Raw genomic sequence first — 13,093 nt, 5'->3', positions numbered from 1 at the left:
ATCTATTCTATCAATCCATCTTACTCCCGTTAGTAAGTAATAATTTCGAATATAATACTGGAGTTCGAAATTTGACAAGATTTGCCTAATTGTCAAATTTCTGACTGTGGTAGGCAGAAGTTAGTTAAAATTTATTTATAACGGGAGTTGGTGGGCTCCTATGCACAGCTATATATTATAAGTGTACAACGCTGTTTAAGTTCTAATGAACATATTCAAAGTAGAAACGACAGATATAAGTTTTCAATATGTATGAGACGACGCACAACGTTAACAAGATGTTATCTAAAAATATTCTTAAAAATTTACTCGTAACGTGATCATTATGAAATCTGACCCATTTAAATGGTAAAAACTGTTCGGATGCCGTCATTGAGAAAAAAGCCATCGTTATACTAAGTATCATACCTAATTAACCCAATAAAATTAATGAATAATGAATGAACGCGCGTTTTATTGGATTCATGGAAATGGTCAATGTCATTATAAACATTCTTACAAAATTGTGTACCTACTCTTAAACATACCAATCTACTACAGCCTATTGTGTATAATAACATGGCTTATAAATATATCCATTATTGTCCAACTGCTGGGTATACTCCCAGAATGAGAAACATTAGGGCACAGTCCGCCGCGCGGGCTAAGTGCGAATTGGTAGATTTTACACTCAAACTTTATTTCAATTTGGTATGTACTTTCAGGCGTGTAGTTCCTCTTGAAGTTTTTTTTCACCGTTATAGCTAGTAATAAATAATTTCTAATACCACCTTTAATAAATAATTATTAAAGGTGGTGGTTAGTTTAAAGGTGGTAGAACATTTGAGGTTCGGCTCCGCCAGCACCACCGCCACACCTATTTCTGCCTAATACCAGCAGTGTTAAGCGCTGCTGTGTTCCGTTTTGAAGGGTGTGGTAAGGGAGACATACTTTTCCGAGGCGTTCCAGCTTAGTCCTCAGGGGTCGTGAAAGTAAAGGGTCTAAATAAACAGACGCAAAAATAATATGGAAAGGCGTTAGAATTCTTTCTGGGTCGACTCTTAAGGCACCATCATCATTTCTATTTCTGCCTCATAGTGGCATTGATAAGCGCTGCTCCGTTTCGCTTTAATGGGTGTAATTGCGATATGCAGGTATGAATGTAGTCTTATCTGGGGTTGATTAGAGATATTGTTGTTATTGTTGTTGTTGTTGTTGTTGTTGTGTGTACTTCAGTATTACAAAAAAATCCACAAAATTAGCACAGCAAGCACACCCAATCGGCGTATAGGGTTTTTTGATCTTGGTCTATTTTCTAACTTTGTTTGCTTGCCTTTGGATTTGTTTGCTTCTCTTTGGATTTGTTTGTGCCCCCCCCCCCCCATATAATAATATATAACATGAATAGTGGACATCATAGACATTATGAAACAATTTTATACACTCATCCATTAATTTACATTTTAATACAAATTTAAATAGTAATTCGTATTCTCTAATCTTATCCATTAAAGGTTCGAAAAATCATTAACTTTGTTATTCAGGCAAAATATATTCGATCCTTGAGTTCATTACACCCATCGACGAATTGGGTCTGGTAACTTTAGTCAAGCGTGAGTTTAACGAAATCCGTTTGTGAACAACATAAACACTACTTGCCGACTTTACGTTTCATATTCTTTGCGGGGTTATAAAAAGTCCAAAGAATAAATAATAAGCAAATCAGTAAATATAGCTGCAAAGACCTAATGTCATCATGAAAATATATAGAGTTTTGCTGGTAGAAATCGTAAGTAATCTCTTTTTTCTAAGTATCTCATAAAATATCATTTCATCAAAACAACTGCGAAACTCGCACATACAGATACAAAGAGAAAAACGAACATCTATAATAGTCCTAGAACAGATTCTTTGCGTGACAGACTCCTGCTACCGCTCCAATTGCTCTTGTCACCATGACGTCTTGCCTCGATATTGCATAGAAAAGTTCAAGCAATACGATGATGTCATTATTAGCATGGTGATTCGCGTTTCAGACATCATGGCCCACTGCAGTAATCTATCTTTTATTTTATTGAAAATATAATTAATCTTTAAGTTTTTATTTAAACTGGAACATTTCTTAGAACCTTTCCAACATATTTTTTCACTATTATAATGACTGTTATTCTTGGATTCCTAAATTCTGTCACCTATTCTACGTAAAAATGTCTCCCCAAGGCTCGTCTAATGATGGATAAGCGATCAACCAGCGCAGCGCGGGCGAGGCGCGTGCACCAGCTGCTCGGAGAACTCGGTGTGGTCAACTGCAACCGCACTAAACTGAAGGCTCTATCCGGCGGCGAGAGGAAGAGGGTGTCTTTGGCTGTACAGGTATGTTATATTTGTAATTTTCTAAAGAGTAGATTTATCTATTTTTTCTTGTTATCTTAAAAAGATTGACGTGATTGGAAATTTTCCTGAAATTAAGATAAAAAACTTATGAAATAATTATAAATATAAGTTATCCTGCAGTTATTTGTGAAGATATTTGTTACTTAAAAATCCTATAAATATAATAAACAAATATAAAAATAAACATATTTAAATATGAATAATAAATATCGCAGAGATGTTGTTAATAGCTAAATATATCTTTTTTTTATATAAAAGAATAGTCAAATATCGCGAAACAAATTTTTAGGTTTCTTAATAGCGATCGACAGTCAGTCGTTGTTCAGAAAGTAATTATATTTTCTATATTCTCTAATTAAGGATAAAATCCAAGTGCGGAGATTAGAACCTTGGATAATAAGTATAATGCTTAAAAGTACTAGTATAAGGCAGAAAAAGCTTAGCGATAACAGCGCTACCAACGCTGGTAAACTGCAAAATGTTCATGCACTTGAAAATGTAATTAATAGTACAAATACAAATACATTTTTGATTTCTACAATAGATAACTTTGTAAAAACTATTTGAACTTTTAATACGTACCTACAACGAACTTACGAATGATCCATATTGTTCATTCACTGAAAAGCGCGCCGAATCTATTTGTCTAAATGACAGCTAGGTAGTGCTGGTCGTCAACAAAAGTGATGTGTCGAACAATAAGTAAGTAAGTAAAAAATCCAAACAGCTACTGAACGACCCGCCGATCTTATTCTGCGACGAGCCCACAACGGGGCTGGACAGCTCGGCGGCCAGCGCCGTGGTCTCCAGACTGCGGCGGCTGGCCACCGGCGGCAAGCTCGTCATCTGCTCCGTGCACCAGCCCGCCTCGGGCGTCTTCGAGCTGTTCCATCAAGTGGTATTGCTTGCGAATGGAAGAATCGCGTTTCAAGGGACTATTGAGCAGGCCGATCAATTCTTCGCTTCGTAAGTACCTTAAAGTATATATTTTTTTTGGAACCGGAATTTGTTATAGTCCGCGCTAAACTGCTAGTCCGCTCTGAAGTTGTTGCATCGTAGTCAGAGAGCCAATCAGGTCGAACACAACTACAAGCTTATACTCCGTAGCAACAGTAAAGGCACACTAACGCAGCTATGCCCCCGCTGGCGAGAGCGGGCAGCGGAGAGTGCCGGGGGCGTCCCGCGTTGTCCTCGTCCCGATAATATCTAAAATTTGTTGTTGCGACGCGACTCATTTCTATATTCAGAGCGGACTAGCAGTTTGGCGCGGACTATACCAATGTTACTTAAGAGTTACCAATGTTAAGTGTTTCATGCCTGTGGCCATCAGAAACCAGTTCACACGGAATTTCACTTATTGATCGGTGACAGGTGACATGTTACTAATTCTGACAATTATTGCCTGTTAGTAATAATCAATCTATCCAATGTATTGTCAATCAATGGACGTCTTTAACAATTACTTCTACTTCATACTAAAATTGTCATATTTGGTCGTGATCCCTGAAAAATTATTACGGACATAAGTTTTAAGACTGCCTGTACGCAATTAAAGTCACCTTTATCAAAAGCTAACTGTAGCATATCTACATGATTATACTCGTAGTTGGATATAATGTGGACGACGACGATGATGATGGTAAGCCGTCAAAAGGCGTAAATACTCAAAAATATCAAACGTGTCAATCAAAAGATGTGTTTATTGAAATTCGCTTTTAGTGCATTTACAAACAGACATACCAAGACATTTCTTTTATATTATGCGCTTATACGGCTTATGTGACTGTCACTCAATATGCATCGTGTTATAATAGTAGAAGATCCGAAGCTAAGTCGAACTGCACCGAGCTGATAATATAATGAAACTCATTTTATAACGAAATTAGTACATTGGGTAATACATTAAAAATGGGTTTGCTAAAAAAATCATGGACAGGATAATTTTTTTTTTTTTTGAAAAATTAATTTTCATTTTGCAGACAACCCTATATCAACGTGTTCACAATAAAACAGCGCTTCTACTGGTATAAAATTTTATCTATTATCATCATGAGTGAAAGTAGTTGCCAGCGAAATACCTGTAGTGTTTATACCTGACAACCCAGTAGTTCGTCCACGTAAATAATAGGCAACCCAAAGCCTGCACATTCTGTATGTTTTTAACATTCACTCAGAATAGAATTTTCTTATTATCTTGATGTTGCAAAATTTAATTTTTAATTAAATTTTAATTTTTCAAAAAATAATTAAAATTATCCTGTCCAGGATTTTTTTAGCAAACCCATTTTTAATGTATTACCCAATGTACTAATTTCATTATAAAATGAGTTTCATTCTATTATCAGCTCGGTCCAGTTCGATTAAGCTTCGGATCTTAGACCATAATGATATCGACGAGAATTGTTATAATCGCGGAAGCTCCACACAAACCTGTTATAAAGAATGTGTAGAAAAACTAATATGGGAATATAAAAGGTTCTGTGTTTTCTAATTAGATTGATTTTTAAATAAATGTTGTTGTGATGATATATTATTATTTAAATAAAAGGGAAATAAAACTAAATTATGATATTATAAACTAGATAAACCATTTTTATTGGAATTGCTTAAATTGTCATAAAATTATTAATTTAAATATATGTTAAAAATTAATATAATTATTACATCCTCTTGAATTTGAGAGTATGAATAATTTCCCATAACAGAAAAGCGCATTTAAATAAAAATATTGTATTTTTGTAACATACGTTATTATTATGTGCGAAATGTCATATCATTTTGTGGTCGCAAAAATACCGTATAATAATATGATATATTAATACTATACTTTTTTTAGTACGCGAATAATATTTTGAAGATCCTAGATTCAAAACTTGGTCCACGGTATTATTTTTATTTATTTAAAATTTATTGCAACACCTCTTAAAATAAAGGTACAAAAGGGCAGATGTACAAAACAACTGAGACCGTTTTTATTTTCATAATTATAATGAAAAAATTGTGTTTATTTAATTTAAGTAACTCAAAGTTATGAAATTCATACTGCAAAAAAGGCGGATCTGTAAATGGAAATCTAGTAGTGAATATATTGAAATGAGAGATTTATATGTGAATATTCCACATATTTTACATAAATATTCATATAATTTGATAAGATATTCAAATTTTAAACTGTTTTAACTCGCGTAAAATACTCGTATCATATAGACCATGTGACCATGTATATAACTTTAGCTACATTTATTATAATTTCTTTTTCTTTCAATGTATGTCGTGTTTTTATGTAAGACGCGCTAACAATGAATCTATTTTTTTAAAACATTTTCACTATTGTTTTTCCTTTGTCAGTTTTTAATTTAACAATACCTGGATAAATATGATCAAAAACAAATTTTCCTTTTGTTTTCTGTCCTTTAAATGTTCAACTCTCTCATATTTTATAATACTACTAAATACATACCCTACAATTAACTTTTTTGACCTCTTGTATATCTTCAATTACCCCTTGGGATATGGGAACGAAAATCTAACACGACCTGTCTATCAAACATGAAAGGTTGATTATGATGTTATGTCCAAACATTCATTTTAATGGGATGAGCCTATTCGATTTTTTGTCAAATTAAACCCTCGAATTACTTTGTGTCATAACATTCAGTATGTTTCTCATTCAAAGGCAGTCATACTCGGTAGGTAATGTGTGTAGTACATTTTTGTCTATTTGCAAAGATAATGAGAGCGACTCTACAAATCGTATTTCCATATCCGTATGGCATATTCTTTTCACTTACGACATTAAAACCGTTTAAATCGCAGGGAGTCTCGGATTCAATCCCCGGCCCTATGCCTTAGGAAAAATTAACTTCCGTGCTTTTGCCTGTTTGTGTTTTTGTCTTTGTATTTGTCGATGGCATATACGATAGGAATTCATACGAAATGCAATTAGTGAACAAGGCCTATGTAAATAAAAAAGCTTAAGAAATAATGTGACTAATCTATTGTCGTAGCCTCAACTTCAAATGTCCAGTAGGCTTCAATGCAGCGGAGTACTACGTGAGTCTCTTAGGCATTGAAACAGAGAAAGAAATGGAAAGTCGAGAGAGGATCAGAAGGATTTGTAACGAATACCAACGGTCCGACATAGCCGTGGCCATCGAGAACAGAGTCGGCGATGTTAAAGATGAAATTGAATATTTCAATGGAACTGTTGATGAAAAGGTAGATAAACTTAGTTTAGATTTTTGCGTCAAGTATAAACTCAAGGAAGGATATTATTAGACTTTCTCAAGTAGAGTAATAGAGTTTAGATTATTCCTCAAGTAAACGGAAGAAATTGTATAAATATACACCATGATAACAAAAAACAAATAGTTAGTCCAGCTCATTTTAAATTGTTTTCAAAGTTACTAAACTACATACTTAGATAGTCTTTCTTGATACTTCATATATTTACGCTTTTGTTACTGAATTTATTATTTCAAATGTTTCTCAAAGGTCAAAAATTTCAATCCAGCCTGTTTCAATTTTTATGTACGTTTTTGTATGATTTCTTCCATATGTTTTACTAATGTACATTTTTATTTGATTATACTCATTGACATTTTCCATTTTAGAATGTGCACTTCGAACGCTATCTAACCCTGTAAGTATAACACTCATTTGAATAATATAAAATAGCTTTTTAATAAAATTTTCAGAATTAAGATAATTTTAATACCAGTAAAGTAACAAATTAGTTAATCTACATTCTTATGCAATTTACTATTTTTTTAAGAATCACTTTATTGTTTTAATTTCATTTGGTGCTTTTAATTTAATTTAATAGCTATTATATTTTAATCTCTTTTACAGAGTTAAGGTGAACTATTTCGTACAATTTTACTGGTTAATGTGGAGAAATATATTGTCTATAAAGCACAGTAAAAATATATACATAGCTGAATTCTTGCTATTTATGGTAAGTCTTTCAAGAATGGTTTTATTAAACGTGTCTACATAAAATAAACATATTATTAAAATATGTCTCCCATTACTATGTAAATTTATTCTTATCGCCCGTTATTTATTATAAATCTACCTAATTTTAGTCTGCCAAGTATCGAAATTTGATTATTAGGCAGAAATTGTTAGAATTCAATTTTCTATCACAAGCAATCTTATTTCTCTGATAGTTTTATTTGGATCTTCTGATGTGTGGATCAGCTGATCTACAGCAATTTACTTGTAAAAGTTTCTTTCAATTTTGTTAAATCAAACTTAATATTTTAAATCAAATTTTGTACTAACATTTTTTACAATTAAAACTTGCTTCTACATTCGGAATCTTTTTCCATAGTTCGTGGGGCTCATAATCTCTATTCCTTACCACGGCCACTTCCAAGAGTTGGACCAGCGGGACATTCAGAACGCAGAAGGTCTCTTATACCTGACGATAACGGAGACCATCTTCCTGTTCATATACGCGGTGTTCATCACGTTCCCCAGCGAATTGCCCATATTGCTGCGGGAAACTGCGAGTGGGTTATACGCGCCCTTCCCGTACTATGTGTCGAAGATGATATTCTGGGTAAGTAGCATTTGTGAAACCTACATAGTATATAACATTTGTTTTTTTTTTAATGTAGCAGATAAATATGTCTTAGTTAAAATGTCAGAATAATTTGACGACCCGCGTGGCGGAGCGGTCACCATACCGCTCTGACGTGCAGAGGGTCCCGGATTCGATCCCCTTCAGACAGATATCTAAATGATGAATTTAGATGTCTGTTTCTGGGTCTGGGTGTTTGTGTATTTGTTTCTGTATGCGTCCTTGGCACCCACGATACAGGAAATCTTAGTGTGGGGCTGTGAGTGTATAAAGCGTTTGTTTGTTTGTTTAAATTATTAAAGCCAAGTAATAGAGTACCAAAGTATGTGTTTGCTTATTCAAAAATTGAAATTAAAATATTCTGGAGTATATCAACAAATGGTGCACTATGGCGATTTCACAGAGCAAATTGTAAACGAACTTATATTAAGCATTATCTAAAATTTAATTTATGTATTTTCGAAGTAACTATTATGCTTTTGGGTATATTAATAAAACCTTTACTTTTTTTTCTGAAATTATGATTATTAATAATAAAAATAAAGAATCTTTTAAGATAACTTCTTTATGTTCGATTTATGGTGCGATCCGTGACAGAAACATCCGAGGTGGTCTAATTCAAGAGATCTATAGCTATAAGATCTTTATCGTTATTAATTCGCAAATTCCTATTAACTTAATGGATATTGTAGAATCGCCACGATTATATGTTTAACAGAATAAATGAATAACTATTAATTTTATATCGAAGGCTTCATAAATCAATCACTGACCTATTTCTATTACTTGATAGACTAGCCTAGTTAGACTTCTGTCGACTGAGTTTCCTTATTAAATTTCCTAGAATTTAGGTTATAATAAAGTATGTTGCAATTATTGCATAACGTGTACTTTATCACAAAATCGGAAAGACGTTTGTTTGGATATTTTCGGGTAGAATTTACAGTTCTCAATTAGGTTAAAGATCTTCATAGTTCGACTTAAGAAGCACCAGCGCCATATCTTATTTCTGCCTCCTAATAGTGGTGTTGAGCATTGCTATAATCTTCTTGGAAGATGTAATGAGTTAGAGGCACATATACGAAGCGTTTCTTCGGTGACGACGTACCCATATTGGACCTTAAATTTGATTTGGAGTTGATTACCGATGTCTTAGAGCGGCAATGTCTACTAAAATAAGACAATTTAATCAGATGCTTGCTGGCTACTTACATGTAAATGGACTCGAAAAGTCAAGGTCACGGAAAAATGGAAGACTTTAAATGTCAGAGATGCTGCAAAATCATTCCCAAGCTTGTTAGCAAATATTGTCTTGGCTTGGTATTGGATGGCTTGGTCCAGTAAAATATTATGGTTTCACAGCAAGATGGTATCTAAGAAGTAGGAGTCTGAATGTGGTATCTAAAACCATTTGTTGGTTCGATTCCTGATGCACCGCCAAACCTATTTCTGCTTAATAACAATCGTGTTAAACACTGCTGGGTTTCGAGTTAATACTGACGGAGACGTACTTATTCGAGGTATTCCAACTACGTTCTTAGGGGTAGCAAAACACCTGTCACTGTACTGAGGGAGAACTCTAATATTGTCTTGGGTTGATTACAGATATCCATAGAATGTACGCACCTTTTTTTATTGTATACGAGTAGCAGACGAGCATGCAGTTCACCTGATGATAAGTGGCTACTGCCGCCCATGGACATATGTAATCAACCACAGATAGGATTAGATGGGACAGGAAGGCCACAGATGCGCCACTACCCCTTAGGACTAAGCTGGAATGCCGAGAAAGATTATAGTCCTCTCTTAGTTAAGCCATAGGAATTAACTAAGAGAGGACTAAAATCTTATCTGGAGTTGGTTACAAATGTGGCTGCGCACGTCAGGATGTGGACTCTTTTTTTCAAATTGTATAGTTACTGGTAGCCCTAGTGGCTTGCACAGTTTCACCGGGTTTTGGAAGCGAGCCTAAGGCTCATGCGGGCTGCAGACTCTGTTCGTTTTATACTTCTACCTTAAAATATATAGCCCTATGTCGGACGGACAGACAGCGAAGTCTTAGTAATAGGGTTCCGTTTTTACCCTTTGGGTACGGATCCCTAAAAAACGTCAAGGTTAAGTACATTCCAGTGACGCATCGAGACAATTGCAGATCCCGCGGGCGATAGTGGAGCCGGTGCTGTTCGCGACGCTGGTGTTCACGGTGGCGGGGCTGCAGGGCGGCTTCATGAACTGGCTCGGCTTCAGCTTCATCTGCGTGCTCTGCGCCAACTACGCTAATGCTTACGGTAAATTTATTAACTATTTCTTTGGTATCCTCAGCGTTTTCGAAAGTTTTGTCCGCAGTAGAAAATTGTTTACACAATTTATTTTTAACATTTATTGATTTAACGGAATTATTGGCAACATTTTTGGAAACATAAGTACAAGCAACTCCATAATCAACCCTGTAGAGATGCATAGAAATTTTGAAGAAGAATAATAATGAAATACTTAGATAAAAATATTTGGATGATCCAAAGTTCAGCAAAACTAACGACTTAGTCATTATTGAATACACACAGGATCGCCGCAGTAGCTTCGTAAGGTGGTCCGTAATCAAGATACAACATACATATAATACGATATTAACCCAAAAAATAATGATCGAATCTTTCTCTACCTGTATCTAATATCTATAGACATTTTCATTAATAGACGCAGAACATAAGTGTTAGTTAAATATAGAATAGTAGGTGTAGAGTGTGTATCTTGAAAAAATAATATATTTTTATGCATGTTACTTTAGAGATTTATCTGATATCGACTATAAATATCTTAAAATTATTAAGTGACTGGATATTAATATTTCTATGTTGTAATTGACTGGTTGTTGACGTGTAACAGTGAAATATAGAAACAACTTTAATTTTTACTTGTAAGTACCTATTAATAAATTCGACTTTGTATAACAAGGAATGGGTCTACAATACAAAGTCGTCATTGAGAAGATCACAAAAGCAAAAAAAAGCTTTAAGAGATTCCTCTTTTTTCGGACAGTGAACTTATAAGCTTCTCCACAAATCATAATTGATGTCTAAACTGGTTTATTATGGGAGTAATTTCACCTTCAACGGTTAGATGTAACGTTGCATGAATTAATATTTACATAAAACTAATCTACTCACGATTATGATTCATACTATTTAGGACGTGTTACGTGTGCTATTATAATTTTGCTTTTGGTTTATGTATGCTTAATCATTCACCTGTTTCATTACTTATATTCTATTCGTATTGTTTGCAACAACTACTTTCTTATAACATCTCATCGCATGATCTCCAGAATATTTTTCTCATTTTCATATTTAATGTCGGTTGATTTTTGGTTTGAAATGTTGTCTTTCTACCTGTCATTATCCACCTTAATAACCAGGGGCTCTTAAATTTATAAGATTGCCATTTTTCCTCGTATTCATACTAACCTCATCTACCATCTATTATCATTTCTTCCTTTGTTCCATTGATTCTTCTCTTTCTCAACTCTTTAAAATTTCGTATCACAATCATTTGGTGGTTGAAAAACGCGTATAATTGGCTGAAAATTTGAATTCCAGGCTCGTTCCTATCATCAGTGTTCGACAAAATGGAGACCGCGGCGCTCGTGTCAGTCCCTTTCGATCTAGTCGGCACCATGTTTTCTGGAATCTATCTTAATTTAGCCAGTGCTTCTCCTTACATATCCTGGCTCAAATACATATCAGGGTTTTACTATGGTATCGAATGTATTTCTATCTTGCAATGGGACTCGATCGAGTCGATCAACTGCGTTAATATCAAAGGGACGCCGTGCATCAAGACTGGCCCCGACGTCTTGAGGAAGTTCGGCTTTGCTGAAGAACACTTCTGGAGGAACTGCGCTTGTCTCGCCATTATGTACCTCACTGCGCATACTATATCGTTCCTTATGGTCGTCAAAAGGAGTAGAGGAACCCCCGTTTACTAGATTCGCAACCGTTTTGGCTTTTTGTCCACGTATTACGAGATGGCGGTCCAACAATGGTTCCGGATTCCGCAGTTTAGCAGAGAAACGTTAATGATAATTTAGATGATTATGTTATTTAGGGGATTGTACTTGTATGTGTCAATGGGACCCACAATTCAGGGAATCCCGGAGTAGGTTATGTGTTTAAAAACTTTTTATATATGAGAAATGTGCTAATTTAGATGTATTGTGAATTACATCTTCTTTTTAAATGTGTTAACGTTATGATTGCATGTTGTCTATTTCGTGTGATAACTTTGTCCTTTTTATAACTGTTTTTTTAAATGTTAATAACTTTTTTTTATCTAATTATTTCATTAATTATATAAATTGTTAAATAAAAAGTATTTGATAAAACATACACAATACACATACATTATTTATTATCAACGAATTACTGTCCCACTCCTGGGCACAAGTCTCCCCTCAGAGTGAGTAATCTAATATGATGGCCAGGTGTGGACTTGTAAATTATACACTTGTTTTTATGGAAGTCTCAAGCATGTCTTCCTTCGGCGTTAAAATCAATTAACTTTAATTGAGCACATGTAATTGAAAAATTAAAGATCTAGGATTCGAACTCCGGCATCTTACCATGAAAGTTTGAAATTAATACAATATAATTATATAATACATAAAAAACTACCAATAATCAACACATATAAGCATTTATATAGTTTTATATTAATAAATAAGTATGATATCATAATATTATATTATGCTACTTTCCGCCACATTCCACCATATCACACACGAAAGAGACAAGTACGAGTAATATACTAGGTTATTGTTATTAATAAAAACCAAATTCATCATATGTTGTTTTATTTCTAATTTCTATTAATTATTTCTCACAAAATCATCATCATTGGCAATAAAAATTAAAATATATAAATATTAACGCGTTATTCAAGGTCGTCATTAGCCGTGCACTTCCTAGGCAAACAGATTAGCTATTTAAATTTGTTATCTGCGTCTGAGTCTAGATTAGGGTTGCCAACTCTCGAAAGTCACCCGGGAGGAGATTAGCAAATCGAGGACAAGGGGGTGGAATTTTGAGAATCGCATATACTTTTATTCGCATATATTTACATTGTTTTCGAGCAAGT

General features: G+C 34.2%; 1 protein-coding gene across 3 annotated transcripts in view; it reads left to right on the top strand.

Moving 5' to 3' along the window:
• The window catches only part of LOC140755422 (protein scarlet), a 33,428-nt gene that overhangs the window by 16,532 nt on the left and 3,803 nt on the right, over positions 1 to 13,093 (top strand). For 2 of the 3 annotated variants that reach the window (XM_073090652.1, XM_073090631.1), the window contains exons 5-11: positions 2,200 to 2,352; positions 3,101 to 3,339; positions 6,381 to 6,591; positions 6,987 to 7,015; positions 7,225 to 7,330; positions 7,709 to 7,939; positions 10,113 to 10,248. In XM_073090652.1, coding sequence (XP_072946753.1) covers positions 2,200 to 2,352; positions 3,101 to 3,339; positions 6,381 to 6,591; positions 6,987 to 7,015; positions 7,225 to 7,330; positions 7,709 to 7,939; positions 10,113 to 10,248 — 1,105 coding nt within the window. Of the gene's footprint in view, positions 1 to 2,199; positions 2,353 to 3,100; positions 3,340 to 6,380; positions 6,592 to 6,986; positions 7,016 to 7,224; positions 7,331 to 7,708; positions 7,940 to 10,112; positions 10,249 to 11,556; positions 12,798 to 13,093 lie in introns of those variants that run through there. The other variant, XM_073090640.1, reaches the window with a different exon arrangement.

This window comes from Epargyreus clarus, unplaced genomic scaffold, assembly GCF_041222505.1.
Source record: "Epargyreus clarus isolate Ecla_fem2 unplaced genomic scaffold, WU_Ecla_fem_2.2 ptg000003l, whole genome shotgun sequence".
Lineage (NCBI taxonomy): Eukaryota > Metazoa > Arthropoda > Insecta > Lepidoptera > Hesperiidae > Epargyreus > Epargyreus clarus.
The sequence above is the reverse complement of the archived record's forward strand: the minus strand, read 5'-3'. Positions and strand labels throughout refer to the sequence as shown.